The following is a 23,490-nucleotide window of genomic DNA, read 5'->3' on the forward strand; positions in this document are numbered from 1 at the left end:
AGGAGATCTGGGTTAGATCCCCTGGAGAAGATACCCTGAAGAAGAGATAGGCTACCCACTCCAGTATTCTGGCCTGGAGAATTCCATGGACTGTATAGTCCATGGGGTTGCAAAGAGTCAGATACAACTGAGTGACATGCACTCACTTACTCACTCAGGAAGATATAGAAAAGTGACTACTTTACTAGAATTGAGGATGGAGATAATACTTTGAGTTCTCATTTCTGTGCTGTGCTCTTCTAAGCTGCTTCAGTTATGTCTGACTCTTTACAACCCTGTGGCCTATAGCCCACCAGGCTCCTCTGTTCATGGGATTCTCCAGGCAAGAACACTGGAGTGGGTTGCCATGCCTTCCTTTAGGGAATCTTCCTGACCCAGGGATCTAACTCTCATCTCTTACATCTCCTGCATTGGTAGGCAGGTTCTTTACCACTAGTGCCACTTGGGAAGCCCATATATGACATATAAGTGTTCAAATAATGAGAATGAGAAGATAAAGTGCAGATAAGCAAATAGGGAGATTCATAGATATGGCATCAAGGCTTGGTGGAAAGATAGAGGGCAGAGAATAATCTAGTTCCGACTTTCAGATGGAGGATTCTCAAAGAACAGCTGACTGCTGAGCGGATGAAACTTGGAGACTATGCTGACCTAAAACAATTCTACCATGACTTCAAGGACCAAGAAGAATGGATCAGTGAGATGCTGCCCATAGCCTGTGATGAATCCTATAAAGATCCCACCAATATTCAGGTAAGTTCAAAGTAAGAATCTTGGAAAACTTCAACATACTCAGACTGATGAACGAATGGTCACCTTCTAACGTGGAAAACTTCCTTACTGTTCAGACTGTCGTCCCTGCCTTCAGGGATTTCTGAGTCTAACGTGGAGGGAGTTGTTCCCAAGAATTGGATGGTATGGTGAGGGAGGTGGGAGGGGGGTTCAGGATGGGGAACACGTGTACACCCGTGGTGGATGCATGTTGATATATGGCAAAACCAATACAATATTGTAAAGTAAAAAAAAATAATAATAATAAGAAAAAAAAGAATGAATTAAGAATCCTTAATTTTTCCTTTTAAACAGAATTTATCTCATCTTATTTTCTAAATTAGATGGTAATTTAGATTCTGCTTTCCCTTCAGAGAAAATATCTGAAGCACAAGGCCTTTGAAGATGAGGTCAATAGCCGAGCTGAGCAGGTGGAAGGAGTCATTATTTTAGGGAACACTCTGGTTGAGCGGAGGGCATGCGATGGTAATGAAGAGTCTGTGAAGGTGGGTTCTGCTTACAATGGGCTTTGGGCTATCATAGGAAGAGAAATCTTTTATACCCTTTTGGTGTTTCCATGTGTAGGAATATGGAATATATTCTGTTAATGGTCTTCCCTTTGTTTTTTTCACAAAAGAGGAGGAAAATATGTTGTTTTGGGATTCCCTGATAGCTCAGTTGGTAAAGACTCCATCTGCAATGCACGAGACCCCAGTTCAATTTCTGGGTTGGTATGATCTTCTGGAGAAGGGATAGGCTACCCACTCCAGTATTCTAGAGCTTCCCTTTTGGCTCAGCTGGTAAAGAATCCGCCTGCAATGAGGGACACCTGGGTTGGATCCCTGGATGGGGACGATCCCCTGGAGAGGGGATAGGCTACCCACTCCAGTATTCTGGCCTGGAGAATTCCATGGACTGTATAGTCCTTGGCATCACAAAGAGTCGGACACGACTGAGAGACTTGCACTTTCAGACCTTATCACTCCCATCATACTCAGCATTTTGACCTCCAAGACAGCTTTAGACTTAATTCCTATGTGTTATAATGCTTGCTTATATTTTATGTCCCTACCACCAAGAGTTTTGGCATTTAGGCAATCAGTTTCTGTAATCAGTCCAGAACTCTTTCTTCAAAATTTCTGTAAACACCTACTGTTGCTTTCCCAGATTTAAACCAGCGTAAACAATTATGATTTAAAATATATGACCTTCAATTACTGGAAGATTTTGGCTAGACTCAAACTCCAGAGCCTCCCTACATTATCCTTTCAATTTGTCACAGGACCCTAAATACCATAATGACCCCTCAATTCCAGAGAGGGGGCTGTGATCAAGTAGGGCTTCCCTGGTGGATCAGACAATAAAGAATCTGCCAGCAATGCAGGAGACCTGGATTTGAACCCTGGGATTGGGAAGATCCCCTGGAGGAGGGCATGGGAATCCACTCCAGTATTGTTGCCTGGGAAATCCTATGGACAGAGGAGGCTGGTGGGCTGCAGTTCATGGGGTCTGCAAAGAGTCAGACGTGACTGAATGACTAACACGCACAGGATCAAGTAGAAGAGTTGGAGAAAAACTGGAACTACTTGCTTGCGGTAACAATTGACAAAGGACAGAAGCTCGATGAAGCTAGTCGCCAGCAGAGGTTCAACACAGGCATCCGGGACTTTGACTTCTGGCTCTCAGAGGTATTTATACCTGGAAACGGTGTGGGCATGGGAGTTTAATACATGAGCAATTTCCTTGACTTTTCTTGGGAAAAGTTTGCGGACATGGTTGTGAATCTTGTTCTCCTTAAAGACAGTTTTCATCTGGCAGCTGTATTGCTTACCTTTCCATTTCCAGGCAGAGACACTGCTGACCATGAAGGATCAGGCCAGGGATCTGGCTTCAGCAGGAAACTTGCTCAAGAAACATCAGCTACTGGAAACAGAGATGTTGGCTAGACAGGTAAGTAGTATTAGAATTACACTCTTCTGGCCAGAACAGAAATGTTGGTGACTTTTCACTTTCCTGTGTCAGGAGTCCATTGAGAACACAGCTTTGCAAAGCTTAGCTTAGTATTCTCAACCAGCAGTCATTATAATCAGGTCAAATCCATAGACTTCAGAGCTGTTAACTTTATTATCATTAAATCATAGATTCTAAGATTCCAATAAAATGTGAAAGTAAAAATGTTAGTCACTCAATCATGTCTGACTCTTTAAGACCCCATGGACTGTAGCCTACCAGGCTCCTCTCTCCATGGAATTTTCCAGGCAAGAATACTGGAGTCAGATTCTAAGAAGTAGATCCTAAAAATGGTCTTGTTTACATTTTAACCATGCATATAAACTCACTCTCTTCCAAAGCTGATATATTTGATCTGGCATTTTAAAGAAAATAAAAGTTTATTTTTCAGAACTACTAAAAAAAATCAGATGGGAGCACGTGCAAGGCAGTTGAACTATATGTACATTGTGAAAGTTCTATGGAGCATTTCAGTTGTATCCTAATGTCAAGCAGAGAGGTGTCCTGTGAGCTATGATAAACATTCAGAGAGGTGTTAATTTCACATTGATGGATTTTGTATCATCAGCTTTATTTGGTAACACAGACACAGAAAGAACATGATGTCAAAGGTTTTCTTAGTTTCAGGACTTGATGATATTCTCTTGAACATCACTAGGGGGCAGACTTGGAATGCAAATAGACAGAAGAGGCTGGCTGTGTTCTGAATGTGACTAGCCTGAGAACGTTGCCAAAAGAGAATCTTGGACATTTCAGTCACTCAGCCTGTGTCATATTCAGCACTGTGAAAAGATAACCCTGTTTGGAGACACAGTGCTTGTTCACCAAGGTCTTATTTTCCGTATGGAGAGAGGAAGAAAACACAAGGGAAAACATCAGAAGGCCAAATACACAGTTCCAACAAAGTAGCCATGCTATCTACAATGTCCGTAGTCTTGCCCTTATCCAAACTGAGTTAAAAGAGCATAAGGCCAAATTCATTATCTTCAAAAATGATCTATTTTCCACAGTCTTTGAATCTGAACTAGCAGTGTTTAAAGGTCTACTTAATACCTGCTGCTACTGCTACTGCTAAGTTGTTTCAGTCGTGTTCGACTCTGTGCGACCCCATAGACTGCAGCCCACGAAGCTCCCCCGTCCCTGGGATTCTCCAGGCATGAACACTGGAGTGGGTTGCCATTTCCTTCTCCAATGCATGAAAGTGGAAAGTGAAAGTGAAATCGCTCAGTCATGTCCGACTCTTCGTGACCCCATGGACTGCAGCCTACCAGGCTCCTCCATCCATGGGATTTTCTGGGCAACAGTACTAGAGTGGGGTGCCATTGCCTTCTCCCACTTAATACCTATACTACACTAATCATTGAGGACACTTGGGCTTTCTAGGATGCACTCCAGGACCTGAACACATTGGCTACAGATCTGATCTCCAGTGGAACTTTCAATACTGACCAGATTGTGGAGAAAAGGGATAATGTCAACGAGCGCTTTCTGAATGTCAAGGAATTGGCGGCTGAGCATCATGAGAAACTGAAAGAGTCATATGCCTTGTTCCAGTTCTTCCAGGACCTAGATGATGAAGAGTTCTGGATAGCGTATGTACTGACACCTCACATTGCGTGGATAGTCCAGGAAAATAGATAATCCACCAAACATGTTCTTACTTGATGCTGAAATGAAATAAGTAAAATGAACGTTGGTTTTATTTTTATCAGTTTTTTTCACTATATGTACACAGAAGGAGACAGGCATGAAGGGACTGAGGAGAAGTTCACATACATTCTGGGAAGAAAATTAAGGAGCTGTATATGTTTGTTTTTTAGACTTCCCATAGCTCAAACGATAAAGAATCTGCCTGAGATGCAGGAAACCAGGGTTTGATCCCTGGGCTGGGAAGATCTTCTGGAGAAGGAAATGGCAACCCACTCCAGTATTCTTGCCTGGAGAATTCCATGGACAGAGGAGCCTGGTGGGCTACAGTCCATGGGATTGCACAGAATCAGACACGACAGAGTGACTAACACACATATGTTTGTTTTTAGATAGTTCATATGTGTTAAGTCCTCTGTCCATGAGATTCTCCAGACAAGAATGCTGGAGTTTGCTATTTCCTTTTGCAGGGGATCTTCCTGACTCAGGGACCAAACCCATGTCTCTTATGTCTCCTGCATCGGCAGATGGATTCTTTACCACTATGGCCACCTGGAAAACCAGATAGTTCATAGAATGTGTAATGCCCATTCTGAATTAGATAACTGAGCATTTACAGCTTATTGGACTGCTTATTATCATGATTCTTTCTGTGTCTTGCGTTATCTAATATGCAACTGAACTCGACACTGGCAGAAAATGTTACATAGTACCTGTGCTTTGTGCTTAGTCATGACAGATTCTTTATGACCCTGTGGACTGTAGCCATCCAGGCTCCTCTGCCCATGGGGATTCTCCAGGCAAGAATACTGGAGTGGGTTGCCATGCCCTCCCCAGGGGATCTTCCCAACCCAGGGATCGAAACCAGGTATCCCACATTGCACGTGGATTCTTTACCATCTGAGCCACCAGGGAAGCCCAAGAATACTGGAGTGGATAGCCCATCCTTTCTCCAGGGGATCTTCCCAACCCAGGGATTGAACTGAGGTCTCTGCCATTGCAGGCAGATTCTTTACCGACTGAGCCACCAGAGAAGCCTACATAGCACTTGCTATGGTATTATCGCTGATTCTTCAGTTCATTTCAGTTCAGTCGCTCAGTCGTGTCTAACTCTTTGTGACCCATGGACCACAGCATGCCAAGCCTCCCTGTCCATCACCAACTCCTAGAATTTACTCAAACTCATGTCCAGTGAGTCAGCAATGCCATTCGACTATCTCATGCTCTGGCGTCCCCTTCTTCTCCTGCTTTCAATCTTTCCCAGCATCAGGGTCTTTTCAAATGAGTCAGCTCTTCACATCAGATGGCCAAACTATTGGAGTTTCAGCTTCAATATCAGTCCTTCCAATGAATATTCAGGACTGATTTCCTTTAGGATGGACTGATTGGATCATCTTGCAGTCCAAGGGACTCTTAAGAGTCTTCTCCAACACCACAATTCAAAAGCATCAATTTTTTGGCACTCAGCTTTCTTCACGGTCCAACTATCACATCCATACATGACTACTGGAAAAACCATAGCCTTGACTAGACGGACCTTTGTTGGCAATGTCTCTGCTTTTTAATATGCTGTCTAGGTTGGTCATAACTTTCCTTCCAAGAAGTAAGTGTCTTTTAATTTAATGGTTGCAGTCGCTATCTGCAGTGATTTTGGACCCCTCAAAAATAAAGTCTGTCACTGATTCCCCATCTATTTGCCATGAAGTGAAGGGACCAGATGCCATGATCTTAGTTTTCTGAATGTTGAGCTTTAAGCCAACTTTTTAACTGTCCTCTTTCACTTTCATCAAGAGGGCTCTATAGTTCTTCTTCACTTTCTGCCATAAGGGATGTGTCATCTGCATATCTGAGGTTATTGATATTTCTCCCAGCAATCTTTATTCCAGCTTGTGCTTCATCCAGTCCAGTGTTTCTCATGATGTACTCTGCATATAAGTTAAATAAGCAGGGTGACAACATACAGCCTTGACATACTCCTTTTCCTATTTGGAACCAGTCTGTTGTTCCATGTCCAGTTCTAACTGTTGCTTCCTGACCTGCATACAGATTTCTCAAGAGGCAGGTCAGATAGTCTGGTATTCCCATCTCTTTCAGAGTTTTCCATAGTTTATTGTGATCCACACAGTCAAAGGCTTTGGGATAGTCAATAAGGCAGAAATATATATTTTTTCTGGAACTCTCTTGCTTTTTTAAAATTTTTTTTTTAATTTTTTTTTCTCTTGCTTTTTTGATGATCCAGCAGATGTTGGTAATTTGATCTCTGGTTCCTCTGCCTTTTCTAAAACCAGCTTGAACATCTGGAAGTTCACGGTTCACGTATTGCTGAAGCCTGGCTTGGAGAATTTTGAGCATTACTTTACTAGCGTGTGAGATGAGTGCAGTTCTGTGGTTGAGCATTCTTTGGCATTGTCTTTCTCTGGGATTGGAATGAAAACTGACCTTTTCCAGTCCTGTGGCCACTGCTGACTTTTCCAAATTTGCTGGCATATTGAGTGTAGCACTTTCACAGCATCATCTTTTAGGATTTGAAATAGTTCAACTGGAATTCCATCACCTCCACTAGCTTTGTTCGTAGTGATGCTTTCTAAGGCCCACTTGACTTCACGTTCCAGGATGTCTGGCTCTAGGTGAGTGATCACACCATTGTGGTTATTTGGGTCATGAAAATCTTTTTTGTACGGTTCTTCTGTGTATTCTTGTCATCTCTTCTTAATATCTTCTGCTTCTGTTAGGTTCATACTATTTCTGTCCTTTATTGAGCCCATCTTTGCATGAACGCATCCCTTGGTATCTCTAATTTTCTTGAAGAATGCTCAACCACACAACTGCACTCATCTCATTTGTCTTATTTCTCCCCTGGTTCATCATGTTCATTTTCTATAAAACTGCTGATTCTTGTTCATTATCAGTGAATCAGAGGAAAGGAATGCACATAGGGCACCAAGCAGGACATTTTTTAACCTTTTTGGAAATAGTAAGATATTGTAAAACAACTATATCCCAATAAAAGAAATAGTAAGATATTTTCTACCTAGTCTTTCACCACGCTTCAAGGTGACGTTCAAACATTTTATACGCAGAACAAATCCAACTGCCATGACTGCTTTAATGTCAGTTTTTATGTCTATTTTACCTGAATTAATTATTGATATGGGCTTCCCCTGAGGCTCAGTGATAGAAGAATCCAGCTGCCAATGCACGGAGTTGCAGGAGACCCCTGTTCAATTCCTGGGTCAGGAATATCCCCTAGAGAAGGAAACGGCAACCCACTCTGGTATTGTTGCCTGGAGAATCCCATGCACAGAGGAGCCTAGCAGGCTGCAGTTCACAACGTCACAAAGAGTTGGACATGACTGAGCAGGAATGCATACCATATACATAATTATTGACATTAATAGAAGGTATATAAGCATATATGTTTGTATACATATATAGTGAGTATGTGTGTGTGTGTGTGTAATTTTCACATTTTTTGAAAGAGAAACAACAGTGAGTTCTTGAGAAAAGAGAAGAAGATACACATGTAGACAGGCAAAGAAATGAATGAGAAGGCTCTTCCAGTACGTTATTTTAATTTGTGTTGCTCTAAGTCCAATATTTTGCTGAAAGGCTCTGCCACTTATTAACTTTGTGATTACTGACACCAGAGTGTTCCAGAATTTACCGCCACCATACCCCCAGCCAAACACATATGCTTAGAAAACCATCTTTTTAGGATGTCCTCAGACGTCTAAAGTCTAAAAGTTTTCTTCTTTGGTCTCAGGGAGAAGTTGGTACGAGTGAGATCCCAGGACTATGGGAGGGATCTGCAGGGGGTTCAGAATTTGCTGAAGAAGCACAGACGCCTAGAAGGGGAGCTGCTGGCACATGAACCTGCCATCCAGGTAGGAATATGAAACCTGAAAAGACAGAGATAATATAATAGTAGCACTTCATGTTATGGATAAATATTAGGTTGGTGCAAAAGATTTATGGTTTCAGACCCTAAATTTTAAATCATTATAACTAGCCTCAAACACATGTTTATTAATCAAAATAGGAAACATTACAATCAACACATTTTTGCCAGTGAGAAATAAGTTTGTATATTCCTGTTGCATAAAAACCCATGCTTCAGAATTCAGTGAACTCTTGGAAGCATTTTCTGCCTCCTGCTGGTTGTGATACATTTTCCCTGCAAAGAGTTGTTAAGGTGCTTGAGGGAGCGGTAGGTAGTCAGTTGGTAAGAGGTCAGGTAGATATAGCAGATATAATTGGGCTACAAAGGCAAAATTTTTAGCCCATTTCATCCAACTTTTGAAATGTTGGTTGTGTGACATGTGGTTGGGCATTGTTGAGGAGAAGAACTGGGCCCTTTCTGTTGACCAGTGACAGCTGCAGGCATTGCTGTTTTCAGTGCATCTCATTGATTTGTTGAGCATACTTCTCAGATGTAATGGTTTCACTGAGATTCAGAAAACTATAGTGGATCAGAGCAGTAGCAGACTACCAAACAGTGACCATAACTCAAAATATGGCTTTGGGAAGTGCTTTGGAGCTTCTTCTCAGTTCAACCACAGAGCTGGTCATTGTTGGTTGTCACATAAAATCCACTTTTCATCACACATCACAATCCATTTGAGATATAATTCGCTGTTGTTGCATAGAATAAGAGAAGATGACATTTCAAAATGATAATTTTTTTTTTTGATGTGCAGTCAACTGATGAGGCACTTGCTTATCAAGCTTTTTCACTCTTCCAATTTGCTTCAAATGTCAAATGACCATAGAATGGTTGACGTTGAATTCTTGGGCAACTTCTTGTGTAGTAAGAGGATCAACTTCTATGATCCTCTCAGTTGGTCATTGTCAACTTCTGATGGGCAGCCACTGTGCTCCTCATCTTCAAGGCTCTAGTCTCTTTTGTAAAACTACTTTAACTGCCATTGCACTGTATGTACATTAGCAGTTCCTGAGCCAAATGCATTGTTCATGTTGCAAGTTGTCTGCTAACTTTTGACCCATTTTGAACTCGAATAAGAAAATTGCTCAAATTTGCTTTTTGTCTAACTTAATTTCCATAGCCTGAAACACATGTAAAATAAATAGCAAGTAATAATTTATTAGCAAAAATCATAAAGCAAAAATTGTGTATTAAAATGATGTATAACTTAACTACATTTATTTAAGAATGTATTCCAATATCAAATGGCAAAGTTCAACAGTGCAAAACAGAAATTACTTTTGCATCGACCTAATAGGTTGAGGCTACAAAATGTGAAGGCAGAGTGCCAAGGTCACATAGACAGTTGGCTGTAGAGTTCACAAGCATTCTACTCCACATTGTGCCTTCTATGAATAAAAGAATCTGTGTAGAAACCCATGTCTTCCCTGGAAGGAGCACCTTTGACAGTCCAGGGCACAGTTGTTGACAATTAGGATGCAAGTTGGGACATCTGGAAAAGCTGTACCTGAGCTGTGCCATGTGGAAAGAGGGCAACTCTGAGTGTTGGCTTGGCAGCAGGGTCACCCTGTGACCATCAGTCAGATCATGGAAAGTAGTCTAGTGCAAATGCCAAGGTATTTGTCTGAATCCTTGATGAAGTTTAGCATGTTAGATCTTACTGCAGCTTTCTTCATTCTCCCAGGATTGTCAGGACTGCCTTGAGTACATCCAGTTTATAAATGAGCCAGAGGGTAGGAAGGGCTAGATACTTTGCTAGAAAACTGTGGATAAATGGGGAGATGCTATGGGGAAATATGACATGGAGGATGTGTGTTGTTCAGAATGTACTGGATACGGCAGAAAGGCTGGGAGACAAGGCGGCCGTGGGGCGAGAGGAGATCCAGGACAGGCTTGATCAGCTTGTTCAACACTGGGACCAGCTCAAAGAGTTGACCAAGGCTCGGTGAGTTGGGGATAGAAGGCCAAATTCTCTTGTTGGATTGCAGGTATTGGGTAGGTATTGAGAAGACACTTAAGTGCCTGCTCAGCATCTCTCCCTAGCTACCAATCTCTTCTAGCTTCTAAGTCCCTGCTCAAATTCCAGGTCTTCCATTGAAGCTTCCTCTATGTACCCCAGGAAGAAATGACACTGTTTCTATGTCTCTATGATACTGTCTCTTTAGAGCTGTGCTTACAGTTACTTGCAGCTGTCTTTTATCATTGTTGCCCTACATATGTTATCCTTTATACCACATTATCTCCCACATGTCTGTTTTACTTTCTGCATCTCCCCAGTTTTAACATTATGTGTAGTGCTTAGTAATAAAATAATGGAGTATTTTTCTCCCTTACACTAATACAGCCAAAATCTTAAAATCTTATAAGATTGTGCCACTTTGCTACACTTCCACTGCTCATTAGTTTTTGTTTTTTTTTTTTGTTTTTGTTTTTGTTTTCTTATTTGGGGTGGGGATTACTTTCCTGTTACAGAGGGATTCAGTTGGGAGAATCCCTAGAATACTTGGAATTCATGGAGAATGCTGAGGAGGAGGAAGCTTGGATTAGTGAAAAGGAAGCTCTAGTTGCCCAAGGGGATTCTGGAGACACTTTGGCTGCTATTCAGGTGAGGAACTGGCAGAATGAATCAATTTTCTTCTGTTTAATTTGAATCTTTTCTTAAGTAGTCAACATTTTTACCTGTAAAATTAGAATCTTTCTTCTGGTGGAAGAAGAAACTTTCAGGTTAGTTCTTAGCATAGGATGTTCTTGATACTAAATATTTTTCTGCTAGATGGAATGTTTCCAAGAATTATTATACATACATTTCAACATGGAGAAATACTTTTGTATTAGCTTGATCAATATTCACTCCCAAATCCAGAAGTTTCAAGTTGCATGGTTAGTTATAAACAATATCACATGTATTCCTTTGGCTCTTTGGTAAGACTGCCTTTCTGGGAAGTGAGGAATTTGGGAAGAGAAATTTACTGGCGCTACTCAGGAATAAGTGAGCACTCATGTACTCTGCCAACTTAGTTGAATCATTGCTGGTGAATGGTGTCAAAAAGAATCAGAATGTGAGTGGGACAGATTGTTCATTTTGGAAGTTTTGATTCTCACTGACTCATTCACACAGAGCTTACAAAAGAAGCTCGAAGCTTTGGAGAATGACTTTGCTGTCCATGAGATTCGAGTGCAAAATGTGTGTGCTCAAGGAGAAGACATCCTGAGTAAGGTGAGATATACTCCAGGGATTCCAGGTCAAAAAAAAAGGATCTTCAAAAAGTGATTCGACCAAATATAGAATCATGAACATTGCTAAAATCATGCACAACCTTGGTAATCTCTTCTAAGCTGCCTTTTTGTTATTGTTTCAGCAAACAATTATCTATTTAATTATTGCTGTTTTCTGGAAGCTTTTTTTCAAGGTCTTATAGGTATACTTTTTAGATATTTAAAAAGCATTGGTATATGGCAAAACCAATACACTATTGTAAAGTTAAAAATAAAATAAAATAATTTAAAAAAAGAAAATATTAATAAAGCAAAAAAAAAAAAATCATTCATTGACTCATACTCTATGCAGAATGGGGCTTCCCTGGTGGCTCAGAGGTTAAAGCGTCTACCTGCAATGCGGGAGACCTGGGTTCGATCCCTAGGTCAGGAAGATCCCCTGGAGAAGGAAATGGCAACCCACTCCAGTACTGTTGCCTGGAGAATCCCATGGAGGGAGGAGCCTGATAGGCTACAGTCCATGGGGTTGCAAAGAGTTGGACACAACTGAGCAACTTTACTTTCACTTTCTATGCAGAATATGACATTTAAAAATATTTTAAACATGACTTGCTTTGGTTATAAAGTACTGTAAGAATGTGAAGAAATTTCTTTGACCTCTAGAGATGAGGATCCCACTGAAATCTCTTTATAATTTGAGAACCATTCTTTTGTTTAAATGATAGTTTTAATAGAACCTCAATAATCTAAAGGCTGTACAAAGAATCCTAAAAAGATGATTCTGTACCTTTGAGATGTTTATGCCAACTAAGAAGATCACACTTACATGGACAAACAGAAGACTGTCCAAATGCTGGACAATATCATCTGGGTAATAGATATTCTATTATAGATGAATAATAGAATAATTTCACTGGACCTAGAAGAGAGTAGCTATATATTTGGAAGGAGAGAGATGAAAGGTTTTTAATAGTGCAAAGGATTTCACTTTTCAGGCTCTGGACATTCATCAATATATCTATCTCTCCTCCTTTCAATCTCGGTAATACAGGGGGAAAGTCAACATAAAGAGAAGATTTCTAACAAGATACAGGCTCTAAATGAAAAGATTCCTGCTCTGGCCAGGTCATTGGCTGTTTGGAAGTCACAACTGGAAGATGATTATGACTTTCAGGAGTTCAACTGGAAGGCTGATGTGGTTGAGGCCTGGATAGGTATGATGTGTGAGGACCAGTGGCTTCCCAGGTGGTGCTAGTGGTAAAGATCACACCTGCCAATGCAGGAGATGTAAGAGATGCAAGTTCAATCACTGGGTTGGGAAGATCCCTGGAGGAGAGCATGGCAAGCCACTTCAGTGTTCTTGCCTGAAGAATCCCATGGACAGAGGAGCCTGGCAGTCTACATTCCATAGGGTTGCAAAGAGTCAGATACAACTGAAATGATTTAGCATGCACTCATTTGAGGACGATAGCCTCTGGATTTGAGGAAATTGATAGTTCAATTTACTGAATGGATCCCAGGGCTCTGTTGCTCAACATGAGAAGAAAGATGCTCCCTTCATCACCCACTCCTATCCTGTCTGAGCACAATTACAATTAAAGTCACATGTGTGCAAAAATACCCACGCATCAGATCAGATCAGATCAGTTGCTCAGTCGTGTCCGACTCTTTGCGACCCCATGAATCACAGCACGCCAGGCCACCCTGTCCATCACCAACTCCCGGAGTTCACTCAGACTCACGTCCATCGAGTCAGTGATGCCATCCAGTCATCTCATCCTCTGTCATCCCCTTCTCCTCCTGCCCCCAACCCCTCCCAGCATCAGGGTCTTTTCCAATGAATCAAGTCTTCGCATGAGGTGGCCAAAGTACTGGAGTTTCAGCTTTAGCATCATTCCTTCCAAAGAAATCCCAGTGCTGATCTCCTTCAGAATGGACTGGTTGGATCTCCTTGCAGTCCAAGGGACTCTCAAGAGTTTTCTCCAACACCACAGTTCAAAAGCATCAATTCTTCAGTACTCAGCCTTCTTCACAGTCCAACTCTCACATCCATACATGACCACAGGAAAAACCATAGCCTTGACTAGATGGACCTTTGTTGGCAAAGTAATGTGTCTGCTTTTGAATATGCTATCTAGGTTGGTCATAACTTTCCTTCCAAGGAGTAAGCGTCTTTTAGTTTCATGGCTGCAGTCACCATCTGTAGTGATTTTGGAGCCCAGAAAAATAAAGTCTGACACTGTTTCCACTGTTTCCCCATCTATTTCCCATGAAGTGGTGGGACCAGATGCCATGATCTTCGTTTTCTGAATGTTGAGCTTTAGGCCAACTTTTTCACTCTCCTCTCCCATACACACACACAAACTTATAGAGACATATGCTGAGAGAATAACTAAGTACTATAATCCCATAGAACATCTTTTTTTTTTTGGAAATTGATGAATTCCATGTGATATTAAGAAAGATAGAGTCATGGTAAACATTCTGGAAAATAAACTCTGTGTTTGATTTACTTATAATTTATGTCTAGGCTGAAGATTTCTGTTGTTCAATGAAACATCCAGAAGTTCTCTTGGTTCTAGCTCTGTTTCAGTCAGTTTATCCTGTATACATCTAGAAAAATAGTTTACTGGCTCCCACTCCCATATTCTAATGAATCATCTACCTAGAGAGTCAAGAGGCTCTCTTGTGGCCAATAGTAAATATGCTGTTCTTCTTTGCCAAGCCTGATATAAAGAAATTCTCTTTCTCTTCTTATGAATTACCTTTGTTCTTCAGCTGAGAAAGAAACAAGCTTGAAGACCAATAGCAATGATGCAGACCTCACTGCCCTCTCCACTCTCCTGGCAAAACAGGTAAGAGCAGGGTTGCCTTGTTCATAAATGCCCATGAAGTCCAAGACCCACATCACACAGAAGCTTCACACATAGGGTTATTTCATTCCCAAATGTTGTGGTTTTATTATCTGTAGGACCTATAAAATTGTCCCCTTTGCGATAGAGATAATTTGGTAGTTCTTTTTTCTTCATCAGTCTTGCCAGTAAGTGCTTATTTTTATTAGAGAACCAACTTTTGACCATTTAACTTTTCTCTGTTTTATCTTTGTACTATATTCCATTAATATCTTTTTTATCTTTGTAACTTTTAACTTTCTTTGAGATTACTTGATTTAAAAAAATTAAGATAGATATTGATGTTGTTAAATACTTAGTCATTCTTCTTTTCTAGTATATTGATTTGAGACTATACATTTGCCTCTAAGTAAATCCTTAGCTGCATTCCACAGACTTCATGTTATTTTTGTTATCATCTAATTAAAAATATTCTGCTATTTTTTTTGCATAATTTCTTAATTGACTCATTATTTATTCTGTAGTGCATTGTTCAATTTCTAAACACTTGGGGATTTTCTAATTATCTTTTTTTGACATTTATACCTAGTTTATTCAACTTTATTTTAAAAACACACTCTATGTTATTTTAGGAGGTTGCTTTATATCCAACAAATGACCTGTTTTGGTGAATAGACTTTGTCCAGTTGAAAAGAATGTGATTTTGCAATGATTTGTATTACCTATCAGAGTCTGTTGCTCATGTTTTTTTAAAAATATTTCAGTTTTATATATTTTAAAGCTAGATTAAAAGTTGTGTTGACATTTAGAATTATGAAATCATTTTGATGAATTAATTCTTTTAATTATGCAAAGTTTTTCTCTAATAACACATCTTTTTAAACACTTCTTAATTTAAAGTTTTTTTTCACATATTAGTGTACTACACCAATTTTTTTTTGTTTACTGCTTGCAATGTACATCTATTTCCATTTCTTTTAAAAACATTTCTATGTCTTTATAGTTTTTGTTGTTTATTTTGTACATTCATAAATTGCAACATGATTATCACTATAGTATTAACTATCACTTTCATTCTGTGACATAATTATCATTTTTTTTAAGGTGAGAACAGGTAAGACTTGTAAAACTTATGTACTTTAAAGTACATAATATAGGAATATTAACTATAATTACCATGCTGTATCTTAGGTCTCCAGAACTTGTTAATCTTATAAATAAAAGTTTTTGCCCTTTCACCAATTTTTCCCTATTTCCCTCACCTCCAATATATTCTGTTTGGCTTTTTTAGATTCAACATATAAATAACATTATAAAGTATTTGTCTTTCTTTGTCTGACATTTCACTTAGCATAATGGTCTCAAGTTTCATCTAAGTTGTTGCAAACAGCAGGGTTCCTTCTTCCCCATGACTGAATAGTATTCCATATATGTATATCACCTATCTTCTTTATCCATTGTTCTTTTGACAGGCAGTTTGTTTCCATATCTTGACTATTGTAAATAATGCTGCAATGAACATAGAAGTGCAGAGTGTCAATATGTCTTAGATGTGTCTTTTATAAATATTGAATAGTTGAGTGTTGATTTATTATCTACTTTGATGATTTTCATGGAGTAGTGAATCCATTTATATTTAAAGTAATTAATTCATGAGTTTTTATTTAAAGCTATAATTTAATACCTCTGTCCCATCTCATGCCCTATTCAACCCCCACTTTTCTTGATTCAAGACATGATTTCAATTTTGCTGAAAACTAGCCATTTTTCAGTTTGTTCTTAAATGTAGAACCTTTAGAGACTTCAACTAAACCTCTTTCACTAAGTCTGCTCTTACTTGATGTGTCCTGATCTCAACGCTGTGTGACTGCAAAAAATTCTTAGATTTCAAGATTCTTTAGATTGTTTATACTTTAGATTCTTAGCTACTGTTTTCTGCTTGACTTCTACAACTTGTATTCAGGAATCTGTAAATGCCCTAAGTTGGACATACAAGGAGATTATCGAGCCTCCTTTTTTGCAGCTCCCTTTTCATGGTTTCCTCAAATAGTGTATGCTTCAGTTTCCCAGAATTCTAGTTTCCATCCTTTTAGCTCTAATGTGATGATCAAAAGCTCTGAGCAGCTGCTTTTTCTGCAACTTCACCCTTTACAGTTTATACTTCAAAGGAAAAAGTGACAGAGTATTACTCTTATTTTGCTACTATTCCCTTCTCCATGTAATTTTGGTACCTCAAGTTATAGCTATTTGAGTTGCATCCTGATCCCTTTCAAACAGCTGATTTTTTTTTGTGCTTTTATCCACTGGTTAAAATTGTTCTCGAAGGGAGGATTGATCAAATACACACCACCCTGTTAAAATGAAGTGGAACATCTTGAATTTTGTGATTTTGATATCATTTAAACGTACACACACACAGTCACCTGTAAAAGGTTTTTTTGTTAGTTTGCATACTTTCACAATTTCTAGTAGTGCACATCTATAAATACTAATTAGAATGCAAAATCTAATAAGTGATAGAAAAGAGTCTTAGAAAGTGAGCCTTAAGAAGGATTTAATTTTGATTTGGAAGATTTGAAATACCACATCATGCTCCAAATCTCCTTTAATATTAATTTTGCACCTAATCTAAAAATCCAGTTTTCAAACACTGGAATTTAACCATAATTCCAACTCCAAATGTCTCTAAGTCAAATTTCCTTTTTGGAAAAATTGTCCACTACTCTAAACTCTTGCATAAGTCCAATCTGGTGGAACCCAGGTGTGAGTGACCCCTTGGAATCTGCATTATTTTCTGTTCACACCTTCTCTATGTGTCTTTCTCAGGAAACACTGCATGCCAGTCTGCAGAGCTTCCACCAAGAGAGACTGTCTGAGATAACTGACCTGAAGGATAAGCTTGTGGCTGCTGAGCACAGCCAGACGAAAGCCATTGAGGAGCGCCATGCTGCCTTGCTGAGGCGCTGGGAACAGCTGCTGGAAGCCTCTGAAGTCCATAGACAGGAATTGCTAGAGAAACAACGGCCCCTACTGGAGGTAAAAAAAAAAAAAAAATGATGCACCATCATCTGACCTTGAATATCTATATCCAGAAACAGATACTGGAAACCATGTTTGAATACTATAGACAATTAAGTGAGTATATTGCAAAGAATCAGGAAGACATTCTTATAAACATGAAGCAATTCATTTTTAGTTTGATAAGTTCTTTTTTTCTTGGACTAATTGATCAGCTGACTTATGATGGAAGTCAGACACATATATTGGAAACAAGTAGGTGAGACAAGGATCTTAATTTAAGGCAGAACTAATACTGGCATATAGGAGTCAAGATTGCTCTTGTGCTTTTTCTAACTCAAATAAAAGGAATATTAGACAAGTAAAATTTGTGTTCTCATCTTTCCTAGCCGGGGGACCTTCTATATGTTGCTTAACATCTCTGAATCTTGATTTCTCTATTTAGAAATCTTGATGGATCTATATCACCATCATATCTTGATGGATCTTGATTACTATCAAAAAAGATAATGGACCTGAAAATGCAATATAAACCACTATGTTCTGTATGGATATAGTTATTAAAATGTTCTTTCTTTTGGTGACTGCTAAGATATTGGATATTGATGATAAAATTATTAATAGTAAAAGGAAGTCAAGATGGTTAGTGAAAATACTGAATACTTCTAGACCATAAAATATTGTACCTGACGACAAGTTAAAGTAGAGAATTAAAGGAATCAGGAAACACACAAATAAAAGTAAGACTCTTAATTTTAACTGTGATAAGGGACATATAACCTACAGAAACTAATCTTCAGTGCAAAATTAAAGCAATTAATGGACAACCACATATTATCTTATTTTGTGATTATAAAATCTCTGTAAAATATTCAGTTGATACATAATATTATGAAAATGTATGACATTATTTATAGGTTTCCATGTCCTTCCAGGGTAGGGGCAGTAATAGTTTTTTCTGTGTTGGTCTATTTTGGTGTGTAGATTGCTGAAATGAATACAGCGACAACATAATGGTATACAATACCTTTGCAATCTCCCTTCCATTTGGGTCAGTTTTTTTCATCTTAACCCATTTTGAGATGAAAACTGATTCTCATATCTGTATAACAAAATCTCTTTGAAAGTACAATCGGCACATATTTATATATGACACAAATTATATGATGTGTTTTAAATCTAAAACTTTGTATTACCTTCTGTTTGGAAAAATCCATACTATTTCTCTTATTTAGAAGTTCACAGTCATTCAGAATGCTCCAGAGAGTATTGCATGGCTAAAGATATAGGTTAGAGGGTAAGAAATGGATTTAAGCAGGGAATTTAGGCATGAGATGAGCTCCGAACAAGGTTTAGAGGAAGGTAGGAAGACAACTCAGTATACACAAATAAACATCAAAGCAGTGAGGGCTGCAGATCACAGAAGAGAAAGAAGAAATGCCTGTCCCACAAATGATTTTTTTAATCTAATCATCCATCCATTCATTCACTTAAACTTAATTCATGCATATTATACTAAAAATTCATGGAACACAGACATCAGAACAAGAAATCATGGAATCTTATTGAAAACTACCTTTGTCACTTTGGGAATCTTATGGCTAAAATAATCCTAGAAGTTACCCAACTTCATTTGTAAGTGTTGGAAGAAAAGAGAAAATGCTTGGATCAGGGCTTGTACCTTGAACTCACATGTCCACCCATCTGATTGCATGGTCTCCATTGGTCTTAGTTCTGTCCTCTTAGAGTATTGGTACAGAAAATATTTGAAGACAGTCATTTTTTTATCCTGTTTTCTTTTCTGCTGATGAACTTTATTGGAAAAGATGGAATTGTCTTTTTTTCTTTATAGACTGAGGTTCTATTCATGAAATTTGCACAAGAGGCCTCAGCTTTCAACAATTGGTGTGAGAAGGCCGAGGAGGACCTGTCAGAGCCTGTGCGCTGTGTCTCCCTGGATGCAATCCGGCAGCTGCAGAAGGACCATGAGGCCTTCTTGGCCTCCTTGACAAAGGCCCGAGGAGACTTCAATGATTTGCGAGAGCTAGACCAGCAGATTAAGGCCTTAAATGTGCCCTCCAGCCCCTATACCTGGTTAACAGTGGAGGTGCTAGAGAGAGTCTGGAAACACCTATTGGATACCATCAAGGTAGTTTGGGGCAGAGAAGATACTTCCTTTAGCCATAGTGAACATGATCATTTGATTTACTTTCTGGATTTGGGGACTTTGAGAGAGAAAGGAACGCTGTTAATAATTATATTGCGACAGCAGTCATGAACTGAGTCAATCTAAGAAAAAAGTTGGAAATACGTTCATGATAGGCAGAGCCCTATGCCCTATAGTTTAGACAGTCTCAAGTGTCTGAGTGTTGATCGGTGATTCAGAGAAGCAAACATAAGCTCCAGAAGATGGCTCTAAAAATGTGTTATGAAAAATTCATGAGGCTTGTATATATCTTTGCAGTCTATATGCTCAAAAGCATTTTCTATTTTACACAAACTTCCAAAAGTGCCTTTTAAATGTGCTCGTGTGTAATTTTGTCTGTCTATAGTAATGCTCATTACTGAAGCTATGGAAAATACAAGTTTGCAAAGAAAAATTTCACTATAAACTTACCAATTTTAGATGGAAACTCTTATTATCTTTTCATGTAAATGAAATTTCAACTGGAAAAATACTGAGATGAGGAAAGACTTGCCTTTATTACTAGTTTGTTTTTTACTGGGCTTGGTAACACCTGCAAGTACTTCTGAAAAGTTGGATAAGCTTCTTTCATATTTCTGAGATGAGAAGAGGTAGACTGGAATAAATTTGAGCACACAAGCAATGCCATTGGAAGGCAGGTGAAATTTGGAAGAGGGGAGATGTGCAGATGAGCCTAGGAACCAGTTATTTTATTGCAAGAAAAAGTCTTCAATGTGCACACTACTATCTGTGATTTGGGGTTTTAGGAAAGAGAGCAGGAGTTGGAAAAGGAAGAGGCAAGACAGATCAAGAACTTTGAGATGTGCCAGGAATTTGAACAGAATGCCAGTGCCTTCCTTAATTGGATCTTGGAGACAAGGTTTGCTGTGATACCCCCAAACTCACGATCCTTATGCCGCACATTCCACTCTGGGGATGGAATATATAGCTGAGGGAAGAGGATAATTCTTACAGTACTTATGCTGTCCTAAAATCACCATATCCTGCCTGTGCTTTGTATCTGAAATTGACTGTATTCTAAATCAGTCACTGCAAAATTGAGAAATGAGAATTTCATCTCATTGCCCATTCTTTATTCACTATTTGAAAGTCTCACTTTTTTTCCTCTTGCCTATAATTACAGCCCCAAAATAATAACATTCACTTACGTTTGCCTTCCCCTTTGCACTTTACACTGTAATTTTATAATCCATTATATCACTTAACTTTCAGAATAACCTTGAAGAGTGTACAGCACTGATGTTATTGCTTCTGTTTCTAAATGTGGAAAGAAGTTCAGTAGATAAATTGACTTGTTAAAGGTCACATATGTGTTTATTGGTACAAACAGAGTATACTGTGAGTACTTCATAGGAAACTATTATATTGCTTGACTACTAAAACTGTCATGAGAATCAAGTGAGATAATATATGCTAATTGCTTTTATTAAATGCAAAATGCTCTATACATAAAAATAACATTTGTTATATCTTCTGGGGCAAATGATCTGGAAAAGAGGAGACTTGAAGTGTATAATAAATGAAAAAGTGGTCAAACTTGGTAGACTGTATTCAGCAGGTGTATCAGAATTGTGGAGTTTTGACAGTTTAAAGTGTCAGTTTAGACAATTCATGCTTCTGTTCCTATGAGCTCACTGACAAGGATAAATCAAAGAAGGAACAGAAAGAAATCCTGTATCATGGCTTAAAAAAAAAACATCTGACTGAAGACAAAGGACACACAGCTCACCCTCCTCTCCCTCTGGCTTTGGTCTCTCATCTCTGGCAGCAGGGGCGTGATACTGAGCTGGGCCTGACCCCTGAGCTCTTCATCCTAAAGCAATGAGCTGCACAGAAGGCTCTGGGTTTCTCAGTATGGGGGACATTTTGAGGACAGTGGGTTGAACAGATTCATCCTTCAGGTACAAAGAATTTAGAATGTATCACACATCTGAAGAAAGAAGATTATTGAAATAATCCTTGTTAACGTGATTTTCCTTTTCTCTCTCCTGATTCCTGTTCTGGACCTCCATATCCAGGGACTATTTTCTGGATGGGTCAGTATTTTATGTTATCCTGTTTGTTTTTTTTGTATCACTCTGAAAGAATTAATTAAGGAGGCCTTAGTATTAAAGTATCTTCATCCTACTGCAAATCTGATAAAATATATGTGGGGTAAGAAGGCCCTTAAATAAAACGTGGGCTAAGGAGAAGCATGTATATTATTCTGGCCCTATCACCCACTAAGAGTAATGTAAGAGTAAGAGTAATGTAAGAGTCTTGCTTACATTAGGTTAAGGGTATATTTGAAAATAAGAACTAGGAGAGTATGGAAGCTCTCTTGTAAGCATAGAGGAACCTTACTTTGCTTTTCATCTGTCCAGCAAGGTTACCAACTCAACAGAGAGGATCTGATTTCATGAAAAATTGGCATTGTGATATTCATTTCAGAAAGGCCATATAACTTGGAAGAACTTATAGAAGTGTAGGAGATCTGGGTTGGTCTATTTGTGTAACATACTGACTTCTGATATTATAAGTAATGTTTTCCTCTGGTTCTTAACTAGATCTTTGCTGAAAGAAACAGGAACACTAGAATCCCAGCTGGAAGCAAATAAAGTAAGTAATGTTTATTCATTAGTTCTAAATATTGCTGGAATTTACAGGAGTTCAAGAACTACTCAAAGGAAACTGGTGATTCCTTTAGGTAAATCCCTGGCCTAAAAGTCAAAAGCCTAAGGCTCCGTTGTCAATCTTGCCAACAATTTGCATTCTAACCTTTGGCCACCACTTCATGGACATGGATGTCAGTTTGCTTAAATCTCAACTTTAATTTCTGTATCTACACAATGGAGTCAGTAACATTTACATTATAGATTTACTATAATTATTAAGTAAGGGAACAAATACAAAAGCGCATACAACTTGTAACATTGACACATTTATGTTATTTGATGTGGTAAGAAAATAAAATTGAATATAAATTGTCTCTTAACAATTGGGTGAAGAAGTGGCTAGAACAGTATTTTTGACTTTCACCTTATCTTTATTATTGCTTCCCCACCAGAAAAAATATGTAATTAATTAAATCTAATTTATCCCCAAGGAGAGAACTTAATGCTAAAAAAGATGTTGTCAGGTAGGATTGATTTTTGGAGACCCACAAACCACTGTAATATCTAATATATTTTCACACCTTTCACACCTACCCCCATCATCATGACTAATTTACTTCTCCCTTCTTTAGGATTTCCCTTGTGGCTCAGACAATAAAGTGTCTGCCTACAATGCAGGAGACCCGGGTTCAATCCTTGGGTTGGGAAGATCTCCTGGAGAAGGAAATTGCAACCCACTCCAGTATTCTTGCCTGGAAAATCCCATGGATGAAGGAGCCTGGTAGGCTACTGTCCATGGGGTTGCAAAGAGTTGGACACAACTGAGCTATTTCACTTTTCACTTTCTTTAGGGAAAGATATTTCCCTGTTGACAAAGCATGACCTAAATGCTGATATTTGGCATTTAATGTGCCTGACCGAAGCATCTTGTAGAAGTCTGTCCAAGCCAGTGAAGGAGACTGATGTGTGAACACTGGGAAGTTTAAGTGGGCCTCAGAAATCAACTACAATCAATAATGCAAATCATTCATGATGCAGATCATTGAGAGCTGACGATGCATGGATCCTAGAAGTCCTACCCTTCTCTATTTACAGTGTATGACTGCTAACCCTTAGATTTATATATTACAGATTACCAGAATGACAGAGGTCATATCACTTAAACTTCCCACCATTGGGAATTGAGATGGTTTTCCTGAGTAGTTCAATTTTTACAAAGGACAGGAAATTTCC

At 38.8% G+C, this 23,490-nt stretch overlaps 1 protein-coding gene across 2 annotated transcripts in view; it reads left to right on the forward strand.

Annotated features, from left to right (window-relative positions):
- SPTA1 (spectrin alpha, erythrocytic 1) overlaps nt 1–23,490 on the forward strand; it is a 96,495-nt gene that overhangs the window by 69,870 nt on the left and 3,135 nt on the right. The window contains exons 32-47 of one of the 2 annotated variants that reach the window (XM_024985936.2): nt 591–753; nt 1,146–1,277; nt 2,322–2,459; nt 2,617–2,721; nt 4,165–4,373; nt 8,192–8,312; nt 10,195–10,316; nt 10,844–10,976; nt 11,490–11,588; nt 12,639–12,801; nt 14,366–14,442; nt 17,266–17,475; nt 19,310–19,606; nt 20,410–20,522; nt 21,682–21,699; nt 22,210–22,261. In XM_024985936.2, the coding sequence (XP_024841704.1) occupies nt 591–753; nt 1,146–1,277; nt 2,322–2,459; nt 2,617–2,721; nt 4,165–4,373; nt 8,192–8,312; nt 10,195–10,316; nt 10,844–10,976; nt 11,490–11,588; nt 12,639–12,801; nt 14,366–14,442; nt 17,266–17,475; nt 19,310–19,606; nt 20,410–20,522; nt 21,682–21,699; nt 22,210–22,261 (2,152 nt within the window). Of the gene's footprint in view, nt 1–590; nt 754–1,145; nt 1,278–2,321; nt 2,460–2,616; nt 2,722–4,164; nt 4,374–8,191; nt 8,313–10,194; nt 10,317–10,843; nt 10,977–11,489; nt 11,589–12,628; nt 12,802–14,365; nt 14,443–17,265; nt 17,476–19,309; nt 19,607–20,409; nt 20,523–21,681; nt 21,700–22,209; nt 22,262–23,490 lie in introns of both variants that reach the window. The other variant, NM_001206588.2, reaches the window with a different exon arrangement.

The sequence above is a fragment of the Bos taurus genome, chromosome 3 (genome assembly GCF_002263795.3).
Source record: "Bos taurus isolate L1 Dominette 01449 registration number 42190680 breed Hereford chromosome 3, ARS-UCD2.0, whole genome shotgun sequence".
In the NCBI taxonomy this organism is placed as follows: Eukaryota; Metazoa; Chordata; class Mammalia; order Artiodactyla; family Bovidae; genus Bos; species Bos taurus.